Consider the following 20,411-nt stretch of genomic DNA (forward strand, 5'->3'; position numbering starts at 1 on the left):
CTTTTCAGCCGGCTTATAAGCTGAAGCGAACAGGCCCCTTGAACTCGATCGAAGTCAAGCATTGTGAACACAAAGTGGATGACGAAAAGGCTCGCTGTGACTGTGATCTCTCTTCAAAGATGTAGAGTCCTTGTTTGGGCGGAATATTTTGCTTTCGCGACAAGTTATACTCTATTTTTGGGAGACCGTAGAATACAGCCACAAATCTCGTCCAAGGCCTTGTTTACTTCCCTCCAAACTTCCAACTTTGACACTATGCAAAAAGAAGATTTCCCATCACATCAAACTTGCGGTACATGCATGGAGTACTAAATGTAGACGAAATCAAAAACTAATTGCACAGTTTTGTTGTACTTTGCGAGACGAATCTTTTGAGCCTAATTAGTTAATATTTGGACAATAATTCACAAATACAAACGAAACGCTACAGTGTGCTACAGTGCTGTAACAGTAATTTGGCACCTCCCAAATTGGCCAACTAAACAAGGCCTAAACGAGGGCCAAATCGTCAATCGCGGTTCCAAGCAATTTTGGCTGTGTCTCGTCCTGTCGGATGTACGTCGCGGTCGCGTGCGGGAGGCGGGCGCCGACGGCCACCGGTGCCGCGTCGCCGTCGCCGTGGCTCCACGGCCCGGCCCACCACCGCCGGGACCTCACCTCTCCCTGGCCAAACCCGGCACGCTTCGTGTTGCCCCTGCCCCGAGCCCAAGCCCAAACCCCAAGTTTCTTCGATCGATGGAAATCTCGCCGTGGCGTGCCGGTGCGGGCGTGCCGACCGACGACTGCCACTCAACCATAGTTTTCGCAACCTCTTGCTAATTGCTAATCATAGATGGCGGTGTTTTTCTTATAGGCGCATTGCATGGACGGGACGCAACGCAACGCGCGGCGATGTGATGTTCGTGGAGTCCCGTATGTGTAGAATATAGTGGCACTTGCGTGAGTGGTTTTGGACTTTGGGTATTTTATCACCGGCGGATTTGGCCGTGTCAGTTTGTGCTGGCTGCTATGCCGGCATGCCGCCAAACTAAGAACGGACAGACTAGGATTGTTGTTTGGATTTGGATCAGCTGGCCTTATCCGACCGTTCTATATTGGGATTCGTATTATTTTTCCCAACGAGATATAGCATGTTGGCTAACTTTGCTAAGTATTATAGTGCTGTTGTGGATATAACAATCCCTTACTTGCGTGAACTAACTATTTTTTTTATCTTAAGAGAAGTTATATGATGTTGACATGGACGATGGAATCCCCACGAGGACTATAATAGATTTGACACACCATGATGGAACCCCCCACAAGGACTATAATAGATTTGACACACCACCTCATACATTACTTAACTTATTGCTAAAAAGAATAGATTACTTGGCATCCTCAACCAAGAGCAAATTACCCACAATTGCTATTCACCTACCCTACAATCTAGGAGAGCATATCAACGACGTGCGTTGCGTACATCATGTCGAAGGTTCTATTTTTGAAATGCAAAAAGAAAAAAATGTGTACATTAGAAAAGCAACATTTTTATAACACACCATGTCTTTTTACAGTACAGAGTTAAGGAACTTAATGAAACGAGTCCCAAGCTGTGTCGTGACTCGACAAGCATTGGGTGGCTGCAACAATGGTAGGAAAAGATGGCAGCGATCAAAATTAGGATATGTTTGGTTGGGTGGCCAACTGCTAGCTAGGCTAGTCTAATGTAGCTTTTGCATATTTGGCCCTTGTTCACTTCCCATAAAACTCCCAACTTTGACACTATGCAAAAAGAAGATTCCCCATCACATCAAACTTGCGGTACATGCATGGAGTACTAAATGTAGATGAAATCAAAAACTATTTGCACAGTTTTGTTGTACTTTGCGAGACGAATCTTTTGAGCCTAATTAGTCAATATTTGGATAATAATTCACAAATACAAACGAAATGCTACAGTGTTGCTACAGTAATTTGGCACCTCCCAAATTCGCGAAGTAAACAAGGGCTTGGTTGCCTGTACAATAACCTTAGCTAAGCCAACCTAATGCAGGACGCTCCTAGCCGGGCTTCGCTAGTACGCAGGAAAGCCCCAGATAGCTGAAGTCGAGGGTTCCCCTCACCTCCTCCTTTCTCACCGCTGCACGTCTCCTACACGGTCGGTGGGGACCGCTCGACAGCGCACAGCCGGCAGGGCCCGTGCATTGGAGGAGCTCGAGCATGGTGGGCAGGGGTGGAGCTGGAGCCTAGAAATCTAGCCCAAGCCCATTACATCCTATTCTGATGTTCCAATCTATAAAAGAAGTATCGCCCTTTTGTCGTTCTGCATCAGCACGAGTGTTCATCCTTTCTAACCGCGGAAAGGAGTAGAGACGATATTATGTATCTCTTTGTAGTGTTAAAGAAAATGTTAAGCTGGACCACCGTGGTGGCGGAGGACCGAGGCACGAGGCGTGGTGAAGACAAAGCTTCCGGCGACAGTGGAGATGAGGGAAGAAGAAATAGGAGGGCAACTTCACCTGTGCCTTGTATAGGGTTAGAATAACGTGTACTCCGTAACACTTAACCTCAGGATAACTGATTTTCTACGATAATTGGATCCAGCAAAAGTGCAAGCCGAGTAGCCGACGGCCGAACCCACCAGAGCAAGCTCCTCTGTCCGTCGTCTTCTTCGAAAGTCTGGAACGGGCGGCCGAACCCAACAGCAGAGGAAGGCAAAGGAGCACGAGCAAGACCCAGGGCCAGGCCACGGAGCCGGAACACGTCACCGTCACGCACTCTCATCACCGCCCTCGCTTTTATTATTTCAAACCCCCCTTCCCCTCACTTCACCTACCCTTCTCTTCCAATCCTCCCACCACCCTCGGCCTCCCCCTCTTCCCGGCGAGAGGCCCCCCTCCGGCGCCGCGGGACCGCCCCTGGCCGACTGGCTCCACTCTCCCCCGCGCCCGCCGGCATGGCCTCGCCCACCGTCGCCTCCCCGAGCCGGGGGAGCCCCGCGGACACCCCGACCACCGCGCCCTCGCCGGCCTCCCCGCCGCGGCGCCTCGCGTCGGCCCCGCCCGCCGTCGACGCGTCCGGGGGATCCTCCCCGGCCTCCGCCCACTCCGGGGAACAGCTCTCCGCCCCCGACGCCTCGGTGGGTGCCGCCGCGCGCGCTTGCGTGCGGATTCGATCACCGCCCCCGGAATCGCATCACCTCGCTCTTTCCCCGCTCTCCCGCTTGGCCTCTGACGTGGCGCGGTTTTTTGATCGTGCAGAGCCCGCTGCTCGCGAGCAGGAGCGAGGAGTACAGGCTTCTCTTCCGGCTGCCGCCCGACGAGGTAATTTCGACGCGCGGCCGATTGGGGTCGAGTGATCCCTAGCTCCTTCCCTCGTTTCTGCGATCTAGCTATTGACTTTGGGTCGTGATCGTTCCGTTCTGGTAGAATTTGGGTGCCCAACCGGTCGTACTTGGGGCTGAGGTGATTTGATTTCGTGAGGGCTTTGACTTTTTTTTTATAACCTGTCGTTTTCTAGGACAAACCGCAGCATAATTAATCTGTTGCTCTGAACCATGGCGAGATCGTACTGTGTGAATTTGGTCTGGTCTCTCAGTGCACAGTTTCATTGCAATCCTACCAAGATTAGGAACTTCATTGCAATCCTACCAAGATTAGGAACTAGGTAACTGTGCTGGTTGAGTTTCATGGGGATGAAACTCCTCTCACATATGATGAAACTCCCCTTTCTCTCTCCTCCTCTCCTCATAAAGACCTTGCCAAGTTAGCAAAATTGCTGATGTGGTATGGATTTTAATGCCCATGAAACTCCCACTGAGACTGGCCTAAATCTTCCGTGCAGTGGCACTGTTGGTTGAATTACGATGAGTGAATGTAGAGTAACCTTGCTGTAATTATTAATACTGATCTTTTTGAGGATTTGCCTTTATTCCATACTAGGCATTTTGTAGTTACATGAGTGTCTTCGATGTCTTAATTTGGTTGATATTTGATTGAATCACTATCCAAAAAGGAAGATTTTGAGTGATAAACGTAATTGTTTTCCTGATAGTTGATACTAGTCTGATAGTGATTTTGAGCAATAATGGCCTGTTTCCATATAGTATGTCTAACTAACATGGCCTGTTGCTGCATATGCCAAGTTTATCTTTTGATTCAACAGCAATTTTAGGGTTTTGCTATGGATCTTGCTTATGGACTATCATGTCCACTTGAATAAAGGAAAAAACTGATTTCCATGAATGTCATTTGGATGCCGCACCTTCATTTTTGCAAGTGAGCATGCAGCTTCTTTGCTTACTCAACAATTGGTGTTGTCCAGGTTCTTGTGCAAGATTTTAACTGTGCGCTCCAAGAAAATATTCTGCTTCAGGTACTTTTTTGTGACGTCATTCTGTTTTACTTCATGCAAGTTCCTAAATAATCCTCTCCATAACTATATGATTAAATACATCTATCTATCATCCGTTATGACTTATGACTCCCTGGTATTATTTGTAATGACCTGAATTTGGTGAAAAATTAAGTTCTGTTGTGGGATCTCGGATCTTTCATGTGTACGCCAAGAATCAACAATATAAATATACAGTGGGCAATTCAGTTCAAATCTTGCTCTGATTGAATTTATTTTATCAGTTTAGGGAATATACGTCGATCATTATTCAGTTCAAATATGTTGTCAAATAAGCCAATATATGTGCATCACATAAACCTATCTAAACCTAAATCCATCGATGCTCAATCTTGTAAGAGAATGTGCTGTTCCTATGCTGGTTTGGCAAGTGTAATATTTCATCCAATTAAAAATCTCCCAAGCGCATCTTATGCACGAATACTTAGATTTACTGGTTACATGATACCACAAAAGTATATATCTACTCTTATCGGTACATTTTTATTTGATTTTTTAGAATTACGAACTCTTTATTAAGGAAGAAGGCATAATAGGAGTGCACGTTTTCTATTAAATTTGTGTTGCTTTTCTACTAATTATATCTCCTATTCTAGAGTGACAAATAGACGAGTTTGGCGTGTTTTCTGAATATGTACCAATGTCTCTGCTCGGAACCTTATAGCCTCAAATGAAAATGAGTAGTTCTCCACTCGTGAAACGACAGACGAAAGGAATTGGAGGGACCATAAAACACTTGTGCCTTCTTAAAATAAAGTTATATCTCCTCTTTAATATTAAAGCTATCTGCTACCCTTGCTACCTTAACGGTTTGCCTTTATTTTTCACGCATTGCTATACCAGGTTGTTTGACAACTGTAAAATTGCTGATAAAATTGCAAGCTTAGCTAGTTTTATTTTTTCAGGAAATATATGTAACTTTAATCTCAGCATTTGTAATGAACTTTGTTACTAAATTTTGTTATCTTGCAGGGGCATATGTATTTATTTCTTCACCATATATGCTTCTACTCTAACATATTTGGATATGAGACGAAGGTATAGATCATCTAAAGACAGTGTCACCATATATACTGTTCTAGTTTGCCTAGTTGCACTTCCAGAAATTCTGACATTGTTCCTTTATCCAGAAAACAATTCCTTTGCAGGAGGTGACAGATGTTCGTAAAGCAAAGACAGCTGCCATTTTTCCTAATGCCATTGAAATTGTTGCTGGTAGTAAAAGGGTAAGGGACCTATCGTTATGTATAGTTCTTGTACGTATACATTTTCAAATATGTTGGACTCATGTTCTGTTACTTTCAGCACTTTTTTGGATCTTTCTTAACACGTGATGAAGCCTATCGAATTATAGTAGATGGTTGGGAACAGCATGTTAGTGATGCAAGATTACTCCTTGAACGTCAGGTTAGCAGATTTGTTTCTTCAACCACATGGTAACTTCAATTTTTTGACGTGGAGCTGCCACTTAGGAGTGGTCGTTTGTTTCTAAACTTTTGTTTGCATGTAATCTTTTACCGTACTATAGGAGACAAAGTCAGCAAGTAGTAGTGAAGAAAATGGTTATGTTTTATTGGAAGGAACAAAGGAATCTAAACAAGATGAAGATTCATCACAACAGGACAGGTTTTTTGCATTCTGATACAAAATGCTTTACATTTGGGTTTCACATCTTCAAATGGACTTATTTTCTCCATAATTATTTATAGTTCTCAATTTAAATGTATTGGACTGCAGGTCTGTCAATGGTACAGCTGTCTCAAGTAGTAGTGCTGATGGTAGTGATTCCAACATCAATATTTCCAGAAAGTTCTCAAAAGTTGAGGAGTATGGAGCTGAAGACAACATCATTGCACTAAACCCATTCAATTTCGAGCCAGTTGATGAGGCTGCTCCTAGTGGTTGGTTGCGATCTTCCTTTTCCTGTTCAAATTTTATCGTTATTAATTGTTTTCTAGTCACTCCTTACAATACTGTTTTTTCTAAACTGTCATCATGCGTTTTCTTGCAGTACCTGAGTCTTATACTCTGATCACGGAGTCAAAGTTTCAGGTTTGCAAGATTTTATTTTTTGTAGTAGTATTGACAATTACTTTACACCCACACCACTAACATCCTAAAAACAGGTGCCTGTGGAGGTCCTCTTCAATTTCTTATTGTCAGATGGTTCTTTTGACTTTTTGGATGATTTCCACAAAAAATGTGGTGACAAAGGTTAACTCCATTTATCTTTTGCGTATACATTAAACATCTTTCATCAATTAAACTATTTTGAATTGTGATCTGGATGACCTGCAGACTTCAGTTGTTCCAAGTGGCGTTCAGATGAACAAGGAGGACTCGTAAGGGATGTCTCGTTTTTGCATCCAATAAAAATTTATCTTGGTAAGTCGAGAGCTTTCTGCTAACAGTTTGACTCAACGAATTGATCAAAAATGCCATGTGCTATAACTTGTTTTCTCAATGCCCATTTTGATTACTATGAATTGCCTTTAGGTGCAAAATTCGGGACTTGTCAAGAGGTTCAGAAACTTCGTGTTTACAAAAACAGGTTGGTATAAGATAGTTCCATTTGCAGCCAATCAGATTGTGTTTTTTCTAAAGCTTTTTGATGGTTACAGAATAAAAAATTGAGATGTAGTTCTAGCACTTATTTCAGTGTCAGCTTTTTGTTGGTTTGATTGGACTTTGCTTTGTACCTGAACAAAATTCACGTCTTTCTTAATTTCTTATATTTGGACTTTAGTTCGATTAAGTTGCGTTCTTGGCACTTTATGTGCATCTCTTAACTTTGTAATCTGATGTCCTGCTTTTGCGTAATATTTATCGATTTGGCATGTAGAGATGATAGTGCTAGCAATATTCTGTTATTATTGTTGTTGTTGTTGTTGTTGTTGTTATATTGTGTTACCACATACTTGTTTCTTGTGGTTCATGTTTCCCTCCTGAAGAATAATTGATATTGAAGCTTCATGGTATTAACCTTGTTTGACCTTTTTGCAGGCATCTAGTGATTCAAACCTCTCAATCAATTGGTGATGCACCATATGGGGACCATTTCACAGTAGAGGTGAGGAATCTGTGATGTTATAATGTTGGTTTTTTTTATTTATCTTGGAATTTCCTTTTTTCACAATGGAATGTAATTTTTTTGAGTTTTCATTTCTCCTCTATAAACTTTTGTTGTTATATGCCATATAAACATTGATTTGCCTGCAGGGGATCTGGGATATCGAACAAGATAGCCTAGATGGGAACTGTTGTTTCCTCAGGATATATCTTAATGTGGCCTTCTCAAAGAAAACCATATTTAGAGGTAAGACCGTAAGACACATCCCTCGTATGCTGAATGTTCTAGTGAGAACCATATTTAGAGTTCCGATGCATCCTTGCATCCTGGATTACCCAGCACTCTCAATATATCACTCAATATGCTTATATGCCTTCAGGATCCACCTCCACCAACTCTATTTTCCGTGAGACTTCAGTTTTGAGTTAAGCCAACATATCGGGTTGTTTGGCTCTTACAAACTTATATGTTTTCTTATGGGAAGCTTCATCTTATGTTTTAATTAGCCAAAACATAACTTGCTAAGAAAACAAATGCCCCAGTGCTACAGCCTATACGAGCTCTATATTTCCCCAACAGTAGTGCACTTTTTTCTGAATATTTTTGCTATTTTTTATGATGGCGTAGTTGAAAGAATATACAAAGTAATACATCTGAGTCTCATAAAATGGTTTGCCTGGTTACAAAAGGCACAAGCAGTTATATTTTGTAAGTGTAGGAAACCCCTGCAGCTCAATATGTCATATGCTCTATCTGGCCAAGCTCCTAACTGGTCATGCTATTTTCAATTAAACTGAGGGGTTTAGTTCAAAGAAATGAATCACTTTGAATAGAACTGTGGGGGTGATGTAGAGACTTATGCAGTTATGCGCTCAGATCTTATACTGCTGATCAAATTCCATATGTACTCTAGTTTGGCCTTTTGTATTTAAACTATCTTTACGTTTTTATGTTAGTGCAATTAGTTTATTCCAACAGCAAGCTTATTCTTTAAATCTCTAAATCACAGGGAAGATAGAACAGTCAACAAAAGATGAATGCCGTGAAGTTTTCGGGCTCTGGATTAAGCTCGTATGCCTTTTCTCACACCATGACAATATTGCTGAGTGCTATTTTCCATTTCGAGCTGTATATAATCTTTTTTCCCATTTCATTTTTTTTGTAGGGTCATGATCTTTTGAAGCAGGAGAACAATCGACCGAAAGGTATTTTTCTAGTTCACGTATCTATTATTTCCTCCAGCTTCAACTTTTCTTGATCCGAATTGCATCCTGTTTCACTGCAAAGACTTAAGTTATGAAACAATTAAATGACTATTTTCTCCATCCACTCTTACAGACGCTTCTGGCTCAACCAATGCTGCTCTTCAGTTAGGGGCTACAGAAAATGGGGAAAATGCTGTGGAAAATGCAGTGCCAATGGCTAGTTCCGCACAGGATGAATCTGGTGTGAGATGCCTCATTACTCCTATTCAAGATCACCAGCATAGAGCAGGAAGAGATTCTTCTGTAGCATCCACCTCACAAGAATTGTGGGGTTCACTAACATCATATATGAGATCTAGGCAACTAGGTCCAGTGCTAGCGGTGGCACTGGTGGCTTTCATTATCCTAATGCAGGCAAGTATTTTGGATTCCATGCACTTTGTTGCAAAGGGTTATTTGATTACTGCTGGTTGTTTGTGCATTCAGTGGTTTGATTACAGAATTTTTAATTTGCACAAAGAATGATCTTACAAAACTGAACAAAGGAGGAATCTGAACATAACTAGGGGTCTCAAAATGCTAAATTAAGTACTTACTCATTTCCAACTGTTCTGACACACTAACTTCTGTTTCAGGTAACCATCATAGTCCTACTAACTAGATCCCCCCAGGTCCAAATGTCACCTCATGGGATCTCCACGGGCAGCAAAGAAAGCATAGAGTGGGTGCAGAAGCGCCTCAGCTTATTAAGCGAGGAGATGCAGCTAGCCGAGGCGCACATGGAGAGGATGAGGCACGAGTTTGCCTGGCTCAGGTCTCATCTGGAGAGACTGGAGAGGCTGAGAGGCAATTTATGACTGATGGGTGTACATGAGGGCTGATGCGGAGGTCGCAGCGTAAACACGGGCACAAATACTACTCAGAGGTGTAATGTTCAGTGTATTTTGTTCTTCGTTTTTATATATAGAGCGTACAGTTGCACAGAGGAGAGGAGGTGGAGTACAATCGCCGTAAGGTGAAATTGCGAAATCCCGTTATAGCATTCGATGTAAATAGTTGGACCCTCCCATTGTGTTGTGGTGTGTGCACTGCGAGGTTTGTGTCATCCTCGCGTCAGGCAATCACATTGTTGTGTATACTAGACTTATTATCTATTGCTGATTGCACAACACTGTAAGCAAAAGCTTTACGTTCTGGTTCCGAGCGTACCATAATTGCTCTTATGTTTCGATCTGATTCTACATTTCACATGAAGCTGTGCTATGAACAGGCTGTCATGAACAGATTGGTTGCTGGAGTCAGCTCTGAGATAAAGATAATTCTTTGCAAGAGGTTCGCTCTCAGCCGAGGAAGTTGCGTTGGTCTGTTATTACCAATTAAAATTTTATGTTTTATAAAAAAAACGTTCGACGCACCTCAATTCGACTACACGTGGAAACAACGAAGGGCTGGCGTGAAAAAAGTAAACATGACTGTTGATAAGGATCAAGCCATCTCATATTTGAGGCCTTAAATTGAAGGAATTTGGGGCAGAGTTCGACCCAGGAGGAACCATAACGTCATAATTTACAACACAACCCATCTCATTCAGCTTGGTTCAGATATCAGGAGTTCAAGAATCAAGAATGAAGGCAACACTAGCTTTATAGAGCTCACAAATAACTTCAGCATCAGAAAATCCATGCAAGATTCGAGTAAAGGAACTTGAGTGTTCTTGATGGCAAGATAAAGAATATAAGACAAGCATATAGGTCAATTAACTGCAGGCACATCTCATAACAAGGATCCCAATTTCTGAAGCACATAACACATTCCAGAATCTTAACAAGTCGCTCTATTCAGACCAAAAAACACAAGCTCAGATGAGTTCTTGGAAATATCCTAATACTTTCATCATACTCCCTTCAATAGAAGAAACCTAGCACCTTGCCTCCAACATTCTTCCTACGGGCCTCCTCATGGTCCATAATGCCAGCAGAAGTTGTCAGCACAATGTAGCCAAACTGTAGTTGGGAGAAAGCACAATTAGCACAGTTGAGTTTACAAACAGAGGATGCAATCAGATATATAGAAAAGAAACTTACCTGACGAGATGGGAGCAGCCTCGCAGTCCATCCCTCAATCTCCTTGACGCCAACATCAAAGCGAGGGCTAATGACACCACATTTGTTTAGTCTTCCATTCAGTTCCACCACAATCTTCCCAGCACGGTGGTCATCGACGTATTCAAACTCACCAATGTAGCCTACATGATGGAACACTAATCAGGCACATCCTCCGAAATAAGCAAGTGAAAGGAGCATATTGAGAACTAACCATGACGCTGCATGACGATCAAGAACTTGATGATAACCTTAGACGATGGCCTGATCATGACCTGCCTTTTTCCCCTCTTCTCAGCATTGTACATGGACTTCAGCGCATCGTTGAGCACACTGACCCTCACCATGTTGACCTTACCTGAGTGAAACAAAAACAGCTGTAAGGGTCCCACAATGGAGAGTAGCATAGGAAATAACCATTTACATCTACACAACACAATCATTGGTACAAGGAAGGACAGTACAGCCCAGGTCACATGTCATTACATTCAATACCAGAATTCATCTAATAACAGCAAATCATTTATCACTAGATTAAAATCATGTATAGAACTATGGGTATGGCATAATTCATTAAGCATTACTGTTAGCAGATAACAATAAATTTCTCTCTTCAACCGCTCTGATTTAATTGAAGCATTAGAACAGAATCACATGATCCCAACTGTTAATAAAAAATGTAACAATAACAGATTATCTGTGATATCAGCTTGGTGATTGTAAAACAAATAACTACTCATCACATATGCTTTTGTTTGCAATCAGATTGCACAGGCTGAATCCAGTTCATTAAGAACAGGCCATCAAATAAACATTAGTACTACCCCTACCCAACATGTTCCAAATTAGCAATTAGCCCACCATGATCAACAAGAATTAAATTCTTGATATCTAATTAACCAGCGCTCAACTGATATCTACACTAACCAGCCTTCGACAGGATTTGGGATACCAGTAAACCACCCACACAGCTGATCAGCAAGCAACAAGTGCCTGCCAATACAAAATCTAACAACACCCCACACTGCATGCCATCTTTCAAACGTCAGGATCCAAACCTCCATAATAATCTGCTACACCGTATGCGATCTAAAAAATCCCTGCGTCCAGAGCAACTGGACAAAATAGCTGCTGCCAGAGGCACTTGTTCACCAGCCAACTAAACAACATCCCTGTGCCAGAACCAAGACTAAACTCCATCCCACCAGAACAGCAAAATTACAAGACAAGCTTCACGGATTATGCAGAAGCGCAACACCGTATGCAACCTAACAAATCCCTAAATGGAACGCACAGGAGCATCAGAAAGGGAGCTGAGCTACTAGTCACACGACTCATACACGGCCGGAGCAGGAGCATTACCATCTCACAGCGAAACAGGATCAATGAGCGGATCTGAACATAAACAACGCAGCTGAGGAAGGGAGGATGGCGGGGACGGGACGCGGAGACTCACCTCGACGGACGGCGGCACCGCGAGGAGGGTGAAGCGGCGGCGGCGGCGGCGGCGGCGCGGGAGAGGTTTGGCAAGGCTAGGGTTTGGCCCGGCGCGAGGCAGTGCTGCTTATAAGGGCGGCCGCGGGAGCGAGGGTTTCCTTCGTGGCCGTCGGATCCTGCGTGTGACTCCCGCCTCGGCTAAACCGCAGCCGTCCGATGATAAGGGGGTTTTCCAACCTACTGAGCTCGCGCTGGTTCGCTCCGTGGACGCAGCACTGGGCTGGACTGGACCCAAAAGCTCTTCAAAGACAACATGACAGCCGTTTTTTTTTTTAAAAAAAAGAGACAAAACATGACAGAGATGTCCAGCAATTTCAAGCGCAAACCTATGGCCTGATGCTTCCTTTTATGTGAAAATTCAAAAAAAAAAAGAGTGTTCCTTCTCCCTAAACCACTTATTTGTCGTTTAACTTTCTTCCGTAAAAAAAACATAATTCAGTTGCTTAGACCTTATACATTTGCTATACACTAATCTTTGAGCCAACGATTACACTATGTATCAGTGAGCAGTAAAAATGCTGTAAGGAGTCGGACACTGATCTATACAGTGTAGGCTTTCGATCACGGCGACTGCGGCGCCGGCTCGATCAGGTCGCACTCGAAGTTGGTGTGCTCCAGGAAGGGGCCCAGCCTGACGAGCCTCGGGATCACCACGCCGTCGCGCGCCGCGCACACCGCGGGGTTCTCCCACTGCACCAGCGCGCCCACCAGCCCCGCGCGCGCCGTCAGCGGGAACACGCGCGCCCACCGCTCCGTCTCGTACGCGCGCATCGCCGCCTCGACGACGCCGGCGCCCGCGCCGCCGCCCGCGGCGGCGGGCGCGAGGCGGCGCGCCAGGACGACGGCGTCCTCGAGCGCGCAGCAGGCGCCCTGGCCGAGGTTGGGCGTCATGGGGTGCCACGCGTCGCCGGCCAGCACCACGCGGCCGCCCCTCGACGACGCGCCCGGCGCCAGGCCCGGCCAGAGCCACCGGTCCACGAGCGGCGTCCGCACCACGGCGCCCTCGGGCGTGCTGCGCATCACGGCCAGGAGGTCCGACGGCCAGCCGCGGACGAGCTCCAGCGCCTCGCTCTTGAGCGCCACCGGGTCCGTGATCTTTGGCCCTGCCAGGAACACCATCAGCAGCAATGCCATGCACGCGTTGTCAGCAAGTGATGGGCTGATGGCTATTGCAGGCTTGCAGCTGCCATTTAGTCATGGCCATGCAGTGCTAGAAAACTGTTCACATTCTTTTATCTTCGTGTCAAAATTGCAGACATTTTCTCTTGTTTCTTTTTTATTTAGTGAAGCTCGGATGCTGGATCTGTGGAATCATAGCATTTGTGGTGTGAATATACCTGGATCTTGTCTGTTGAAGCAGATGAACCAGTAGACTTTGGTAGGGGAGACGGGGACAAAGCCGGCACGGACCCCTCGGCCGTAGATGTAGTTCACCTTGGGCTCGAACGGCTGGCCGTCGGCGTACTCCGCGAGCCCCCGGAACGCCATGTGCCCGACGTACCGGGGCTCCGAGAAGCCCATCCACCTCGCGATCGGCGAGTTCACGCCGTCGCAGCCGATCACAATCTGTGTGTGTGCCGCCACAGTTTTCATTTATGTCAAAAGGGTTAAAAAAAAGACCTGCTGATCTCTATTAGCAGGGTACCTTCAGGATTATTCAAGCAGTATCTGAACATTTCTAACTCAGCATTGCTTGCCCTTTGAATGACTGAGTATGAAAACCAAATTTACTCGATGAATCTTTTGCACTAACCTTGGAGAGAATTTGTCTCCCATCCTCGAGTTCCAGCAGGGTGCCATCAGGCCCTTGCTCTGCAATTGATTTCAGTTTCGATGAGAATGATATCGTGCCTGGTGGCAGCTTAGAAGCAAGGGTCTCGAGAAGCACTCTTCTTTCCACCGCTCGCACTTCCTGCCTGTCCAAGTTGCCAGCAGAGGGATCACTCAGTAAATAGTCAGCATGCATACATTGCATATTCAAAATCGAGCACTAAGTTCGAGTCTGCAGTCAGAATCGGAGCATAAAACTTGACAAGTTGACTGTAAAAGTACCAAAAACAGTAGAAAACTAGCACAACCGTGGGGAACTTCTGACTACTATGGCATGATTGACTGAAGCAGTCAGTGGTAACAACCGGTTCAGGCTGATCAAACACTCTCCTTGTCCTTGACAGTCAAGGGGAGTGTGTGATCTGTCAAGATCTCAAGGAGAGTTTGTGATCAGCCTGAATCAGTTGACCATTATTTGCAGAGCCCCTTTGGTCCAGAGTTCAGAAATGCTATCTGCCTGGGTATGCTAAAGTCAGTGACCACTGTCTGATAAACTTTTAATTTGTGTGTCTCGTTAACAATCTAGTATGGAAAAGCCACCAAGGATGCTCGACGACAGGAAACGGGGATCGCACACTTACCCGGGGGCTTCTTCCTCGAAGGAGAACTCGCGCAAGTCCCGCCCGCCCGCCGCCGGCGACCGCATCCTCATCCTGCGCTCAGCTGGAACTTCACACATGCAGCTCAGAACACGCAAAGTTTTCCATGAACACAACAGAACAACAGTAGCCTGAATCGATGGTTTCGCGCGAGAGAGGAACGCACCCCTGGATGCGGAGGTACTTGGCGCGGAGCTCGTCGGCGACGCCGACGGCGTCCAGCACGCGCCACCCGTTCTTGAACAGCGTCAGCGACGTGCCGCCCGCGCGCAGGGCCTCGCCCTGCTCCAGCACGGCCGCGCCCACGCCGAGTCGGCGCAGGGCGAGCGCGGTGGCCAGGCCCGCGACGCCCGCGCCCACGATGACGATGTTCCCCTCCGACGGCGGCGTTGCCGTTGCCGAGGCGGCCACGGCAGCCGCGGGACGGAGGCGTCGCCATGGACGACGCCGTGGAGGTGGAACGGAGGAGGAGCAGTGGCGGAGCTGAGGAGAAGAGATGGAGGTGGCAAGTGCCATGGCGGCGCCGCGGCGGCAGGTTATTTTTTGGACAGGGCGTGAGGGAACCGGCGCCATATGTGACTTCCGGCGAGAGTTTCATGTTTCGAGAGCTGGAGGGGCTGGAGCCACATGTTCCTGACCGAGAGTAAGAGAGCAGGCACAAGACACGTCCACACACATGACTTCACGGCCAGAAACTTCTTCACTTAAAACTTCAGAAAGAGCTCAGCATTCTTCTTTCGAACTAGGTCTGTGCCTGTGCTTTGCTACGGACAAAATAAATGTAAAATTCATCATATCCTGAAATGACAATTTGATTTGACGAGCGTTAAGCGGGGATCGTTAACCCTAGGGCGTGCTGTTGAGCAGTTGATATCGGTACGCCGCAGTGAAGTATAGTTAAGAATTGGCTTAGCATATTATCTAACCCTACGGGCACAAATCCGTGTCACTAATGTCAGATCCCTAATTTCTAATGAAAAATAGGCAATGTCTCATGCTTTTTTGGCTCTAGATTGAGACCCTTAATTAAGAACTGTAGTTTATCTTTTTTTTTAAAAATATATATCATGGTACATAGCAACAAAAGTTCAGCAGCCTTCAACTACTGCCATGTTTTCGAGTTGCTAAGAAAATTGCTTCCATAATGAAAATTTTACTACATTAATAATCACTATAATCTTGCAATCACCAAGGCCTACAAGGTATTCAAAATAAGGCGCACCGCTTTCCAAACTAAGCTTGCTAGCCTCATTATGATATCAAAGTGCTATTTCTTTATGAACTAAAAAAGGAAATATAGTATCGTAGCAATTGTAGGCTCAAATTTCATTCAGCTATGACTAAACTGGATTCTGGGTCAACCTGAACATTGTACATTTGTACATCTGCAGCATGTTTTAACTGACGCTCACAACATGGAGCCAACGGTGGTACAATGCAAACTTCTGATAAGGCATATCATCCTTGAGCAATCCCTTTCTAACCTGAAACACTGCAAAAATTGGTAGTATCCTTTGTGCAATTAACCAATCCGGGAACCATTAGTAGACAAAAATGTTTAGAAATAGATTTTACAAAAAATTCAATTTCTACCTTGGCATCTTGGACATGGCAATCTCATGATTCTCGATGCGTCAAACAACTGACCAGAGGCTGGAAGTATGTTGCTACCTGGACCTGGACAGCAGCAGCAAAGCATTGGTGCGACCATGGCAATCGGCAATCAGCCATAAACCAATATTTGACAAGCTGCACAAACACACCATATTGAATTTTCAGAGAAGCTTAACTGAAGCATGAAGAATAAATATAGATTACTGCATCTGAAAAAAACAGATTTTCATAGCAGTTCACCATATCATGACAAGTTGAAACGTAAGAGATGCGCACGAGAAGCAATTCTCACAGCAGTTCACCATATCACTCCTGTAGTAGATCGATTGGCGCTCTCCTATATTCAACTCTCCCATATTTTATTCATATCAAACAACTACCAGCAGCACAGTTCATCTAGCTATCCATCTTCTTTCCTACATTGCAAACACATCATGAATTAATCAAATTGGAAGAGCCTTACTGCACAGCTATCATAAGTCCATTGGCACAGCTATTAGACCCAAGCATATGGAAAAAATCAGGCTAATTTAAAATAGTACAGGCCATTTTTTTCATTGGAAAAAAGAGCATATGGAGCAAAGATATTGACTTCAATCTAAACATTAACAAGGTGGCATCTAGAAGGTAATGAAAAGCTTCTGGTTCTCACAAGATGAATAATACACGATTGCCGATAATATCATTCAATACATAGAGCGATTACAGCACCATATGCTGTCATTTTTCTTGCCATGCTTCATGTAGCAACCTAATCGACCTGCCATGAAGCTGTCATTTTATTGGCAACACGTCGTGATCAAACTATTTTGTGATGCTGCAAAAAGATATATTGCTCCAAGGACAACAATGGTAAAATAAACACAATCCCCAAGATGCTATTTAGTTTCAGAAATAAAAAATACAAGCATTAGGTCTAAGATCTACGCACAAATATGAGTATTCCCAGAACCTAGTTTAGAAGTTAGAAACTTAGAATAGAACAACTGCTAGCTGTTGCTACTGTTGCTCCTCACAACTGTCAATCGGTTATAGAAAAATCTCCAAGATGCTATCAGTTTCAGACATAAGAGGTGCTCACAGAAAATCTCTAAAATTGATAACCACTTGCGCATTGAAATTATCTTTTAGAACGTGAGGCTAGCAGATATGAGTTTTGCCTGGCAGATATGAGTTTTGCCGGACCCAACATGAGGCTACTATTGCTACTACTGCTGCTCACAACAAAGTAGCATCTACAACTTAGTAATGACTTGCAAGAAGTAGTAGCCACTGGCGCAGCCACATCATGCACAACAAAGCTGCTATCGGTGCCAACAGTACCAATTATTTGGTCCCATGTAATCATAGCAGAAAAATCATGCCGTGAGTAAGAGTGAGATTAAAGAACTTCGTCAGGCATCTAGTGTGCGACCTAGACAGATTACATACCTCACAGCTTGTGCTTGCAGAACTGCTCCATGTAACTCATTCAACATTCTCTGTTTCTGGTCTTTGAGCAGCTCCATCTGCCTCCTCTGCATGAAAACACAAAATTTAAGAAACATTATGTACACGTCTCAGATTTACAATTTTGCATGTGTATAAATTCTAATGTCAAATCTATGGCTCCTATTTTATTTAATAGTTCAAAGGTAATATGTACATTTTGAACACAATGCTTCTAATTTTCAGAAGCACTAACAATAATAACTGCTAGTCTATTTACATGCCAAAATAGTCTTGTTATAACATGAAAACTTAAAAGATGTGATGTCAACAAATAATTAACTTCTAATTTTCGTAGCAACACAACACCTCCAGTAGTCTGGCATAGATGTCAGGTCACCTAAGGCAGTATGCCAGGTCAGCAGGTATAAGACCGTTCCCATTACTGCTATTAAAATTTCAATGAGAACTCTCTGATTTCAAGTGCAGAGATACTACATGACAAAGAAACCCACAACACTAAATCAGTTACCACTCCAGAAGCAAAGTCAGTCATCCATGACATTTAACAATTAGCCTTTATAATCATATCACAGACCACTCAGAAGCAAAGTCAGTCATCCATGACATTTAACAATTAGACTTCATAATCATGTCACGGACAAATTAAGGGGGTGTTTGGATACAAGGTACTAAACTTTAGGAGGGTCACATCGGATGTTCGGACGCTAATTAGGAGGATTAAACATGAGCTAATTATAAAACCAACTGTAGAACCCCTATACTAATTCGCGAGACGAATCTATTAAGCCTAATTAATCCATCATTAGCAAATGATTACCGTAGCACCACATTGTCAAATCATGGACTAATTAAGCTTAATAGATTCGTCTCGCGAATTAGACTCCATCTGTGCAATTAGTTTTATAATTAGACTATATTTAATACTCATAATTAGTATCCAAATATCCGATGTGATAGCTCCTAAAGTTTAGGAGGGTGTTTCCAAACACCCCCTAAGTTGATTGGGGGCCAAACCTTCCAACCCCTATCAACAAAAACCCACAAGGAAATCACCAAATCATACGAGGACAGCACTAACCAAACAAGCAGGTTGTATATTAGGATCCATCCTTGCAGCTTTAAATATTCCTGCCAACTAACAAAATGGCAACAGCTAATAGCCCTAAAGGTCTCACTTGAAACATCAATTGATAAATGGTGAATTATATACGACACATTTGATATTTAGATGCTTATGCTAACAATTGCAGCATCTGCGGTATGAGGGAATACAGATAAACAGATTGGACATCTGCGGTATGAGGGAATACATATATATCTGATGGAATGAGTAAAACGGAATGAGATAGAGAAGAACTGCAGGTCGGGCTTACGACTGGTAGTGTCGGTGAGTGAAGGATGCCGCCAGCCTCGAGGTGCTACTGCCGCCACCGCTGCGCGGGGTCACTTGATGTGACGGGTAGCTTGCTTCCACATAGCCAAAGAAAACACATAACTTTTCTAAACCTCATGACTGTTCTGAATAGCACATTTATTTTTAACAGTAACATGAATCTACTTATGGAACAACAAGAGGAAAGCCATGGGCATGGGCTTCCATGCGGACAGTGAGGAAAAAAGAGCCATGACCATAAATCTATTTCCAAACACCAAGAGCACTACCCGAGAATCCTTTTCTGCAGCTAATCATTCAGTTACAGAAATGAATTCAGATTCACATCAAGAACAATACAGTCCTCTATGAAGATGAAGACTAATAAATTGCAATCTTACTCTTACCGGTCAATTGAGGATGAGCAGCTTGTCCTCTCTCTGATGCAGCGGCGGATGCTCGCCGGCTGGAGTCCTGATGTAGCTTGAGGATGAGCAGCTGGAGGCAGGTATTGAGCTCGATTGAAGATGAGGAGCTGGAGGGAGGGATTGAGCTCGACTGAAGATGAGCAGCTGGAGGGAGGGATTGAGATGTGGTGACCCAGGGAGGGAGCGGCGGCGGGCCGGCGGCGACGCAGGGAGGGAGAGGCAGCGACACAGGGAGGGAGTGAGGGGCGACGTCCCGGCAGCGACGCAGCGAGGGGTCGGCGTCGGGGCTGCTGGTTTTTTGAATGGGAGAAGGATTTGAATTGGCGATGCAAGAGGAGGAGGAGGCGCCCCTGGCTCTGCCGGGCAGAGACAGGTATTGGCGACGCGGACGCTGGCTTCCTTTTAGTGGTAGAGATTCTGTCAACAACTCAATACTACTGAGTTGATTCTGGCAACTCAGTAAGAGCTCAGCATTCTTCTTCAGCAGACGAGAGTATATCTTTATTTAAACGTCCAAAAAACATATTTTTGGCAATTACTACGCCTGTTTGATTCTGGTAAAGAATCTCACCATTTTGAAAAGAAGTGGGGAAAACAAACTCGGCAGTTCCCACCTGGCGACATGCAAAAGCTCAAACACTCCTTGAACGCAAATCAAACTGCACCTAAGGGCACTTATAAAACTAAAAGACCCAACTTGTTGAAAGCAAAGCCAACAAGTCCTTTGGATGCTAGCGCTAAGGTTTCCTATAAATTGCACTCAGTGATTAATAAATTTTCAATACGTATCCTAGCTAACCAACTCTGACGTAAGGGGCACACTTATATAACATACAGTAAGTTTTAG

General features: G+C 44.3%; 3 protein-coding genes across 5 annotated transcripts; 1 reads left to right on the forward strand and 2 right to left on the reverse strand.

Annotated features, from left to right (window-relative positions):
* The first annotated feature begins 2,812 nt into the window (after positions 1-2,812).
* Positions 2,813-9,904, forward strand: LOC101778730 (protein VASCULAR ASSOCIATED DEATH 1, chloroplastic). The gene is made up of 18 exons (XM_004957682.3): positions 2,813-3,121; positions 3,243-3,305; positions 4,306-4,356; positions 5,368-5,433; positions 5,526-5,621; positions 5,701-5,802; positions 5,924-6,021; positions 6,133-6,296; positions 6,407-6,447; positions 6,522-6,609; positions 6,694-6,780; positions 6,892-6,946; positions 7,399-7,465; positions 7,615-7,711; positions 8,475-8,536; positions 8,631-8,670; positions 8,804-9,084; positions 9,306-9,904. The coding sequence occupies exons 1-18, from the start codon at positions 2,939-2,941 to the stop codon at positions 9,525-9,527; spliced, it is 1,863 nt and encodes a 620-aa protein (XP_004957739.1). The 5' UTR covers positions 2,813-2,938; the 3' UTR covers positions 9,528-9,904.
* A 392-nt stretch (positions 9,905-10,296) lies between these two features.
* On the reverse strand, positions 10,297-12,371 carry LOC101779146 (40S ribosomal protein S15a-1). Its single transcript, XM_004957686.3, has 4 exons — positions 12,229-12,371; positions 10,987-11,130; positions 10,755-10,915; positions 10,297-10,673 (listed from the first exon to the last, which is right to left on the reverse strand). Exons 2-4 carry the CDS (start codon positions 11,117-11,119, stop codon positions 10,575-10,577), a joined length of 393 nt encoding a protein of 130 aa, XP_004957743.1. The 5' UTR covers positions 11,120-11,130; positions 12,229-12,371; the 3' UTR covers positions 10,297-10,574.
* A 278-nt stretch (positions 12,372-12,649) lies between these two features.
* On the reverse strand, positions 12,650-19,884 carry LOC101780349 (monooxygenase 3-like). Of its 3 annotated transcripts, none has more exons than XM_022824593.1 (10): positions 19,544-19,884; positions 19,138-19,227; positions 17,744-17,829; positions 16,553-16,728; positions 16,292-16,447; positions 14,865-16,190; positions 14,681-14,752; positions 14,023-14,185; positions 13,607-13,835; positions 12,650-13,372 (listed from the first exon to the last, which is right to left on the reverse strand). In XM_022824593.1, the coding sequence occupies exons 6-10, from the start codon at positions 15,269-15,271 to the stop codon at positions 12,831-12,833; spliced, it is 1,413 nt and encodes a 470-aa protein (XP_022680328.1). In that variant the 5' UTR covers positions 15,272-16,190; positions 16,292-16,447; positions 16,553-16,728; positions 17,744-17,829; positions 19,138-19,227; positions 19,544-19,884; the 3' UTR covers positions 12,650-12,830. The 3 variants fall into 3 exon arrangements, with proteins under 3 accessions (XP_022680328.1, XP_022680327.1, XP_004957744.1); XM_022824592.1 differs by having other exon boundaries at positions 19,138-19,231; XM_004957687.3 differs by lacking the exon at positions 19,544-19,884 and having other exon boundaries at positions 16,605-16,728; positions 19,138-19,258.
* Positions 19,885-20,411: the final 527 nt, after the last annotated feature.

Source organism: Setaria italica, chromosome II, assembly GCF_000263155.2.
Source record: "Setaria italica strain Yugu1 chromosome II, Setaria_italica_v2.0, whole genome shotgun sequence".
Classification (NCBI taxonomy): domain Eukaryota; kingdom Viridiplantae; phylum Streptophyta; class Magnoliopsida; order Poales; family Poaceae; genus Setaria; species Setaria italica.

What these genes read in the sequence shown, in the direction of transcription:
- LOC101780349 (XM_022824593.1), bottom strand. Translation starts at nt 15,271, where the DNA reads ATGGCGCCGGTTCCCTCACGCCCTGTCCAAAAAATAACCTGCCGCCGC. An exon ending in TTCGAGGAAGAAGCCCCCGG is followed by an intron (nt 14,186 to 14,680) that starts GTAAGTGTGCGA and finishes CAACTTGGACAG; the next exon opens with GCAGGAAGTGCGAGCGGTGG. An exon ending in GGAGACAAATTCTCTCCAAG is followed by an intron (nt 13,836 to 14,022) that starts GTTAGTGCAAAA and finishes GCACACACACAG; the next exon opens with ATTGTGATCGGCTGCGACGG.
- LOC101779146 (XM_004957686.3), bottom strand. Translation starts at nt 11,119, where the DNA reads ATGGTGAGGGTCAGTGTGCTCAACGATGCGCTGAAGTCCATGTACAAT. An exon ending in GATCGTCATGCAGCGTCATG is followed by an intron (nt 10,916 to 10,986) that starts GTTAGTTCTCAA and finishes TCCATCATGTAG; the next exon opens with GCTACATTGGTGAGTTTGAA. An exon ending in GGCTGCTCCCATCTCGTCAG is followed by an intron (nt 10,674 to 10,754) that starts GTAAGTTTCTTT and finishes TCCCAACTACAG; the next exon opens with TTTGGCTACATTGTGCTGAC.
- LOC101778730 (XM_004957682.3), top strand. Translation starts at nt 2,939, where the DNA reads ATGGCCTCGCCCACCGTCGCCTCCCCGAGCCGGGGGAGCCCCGCGGAC. An exon ending in TCCAATAAAAATTTATCTTG is followed by an intron (nt 6,781 to 6,891) that starts GTAAGTCGAGAG and finishes AATTGCCTTTAG; the next exon opens with GTGCAAAATTCGGGACTTGT. An exon ending in CTTTCATTATCCTAATGCAG is followed by an intron (nt 9,085 to 9,305) that starts GCAAGTATTTTG and finishes CTTCTGTTTCAG; the next exon opens with GTAACCATCATAGTCCTACT.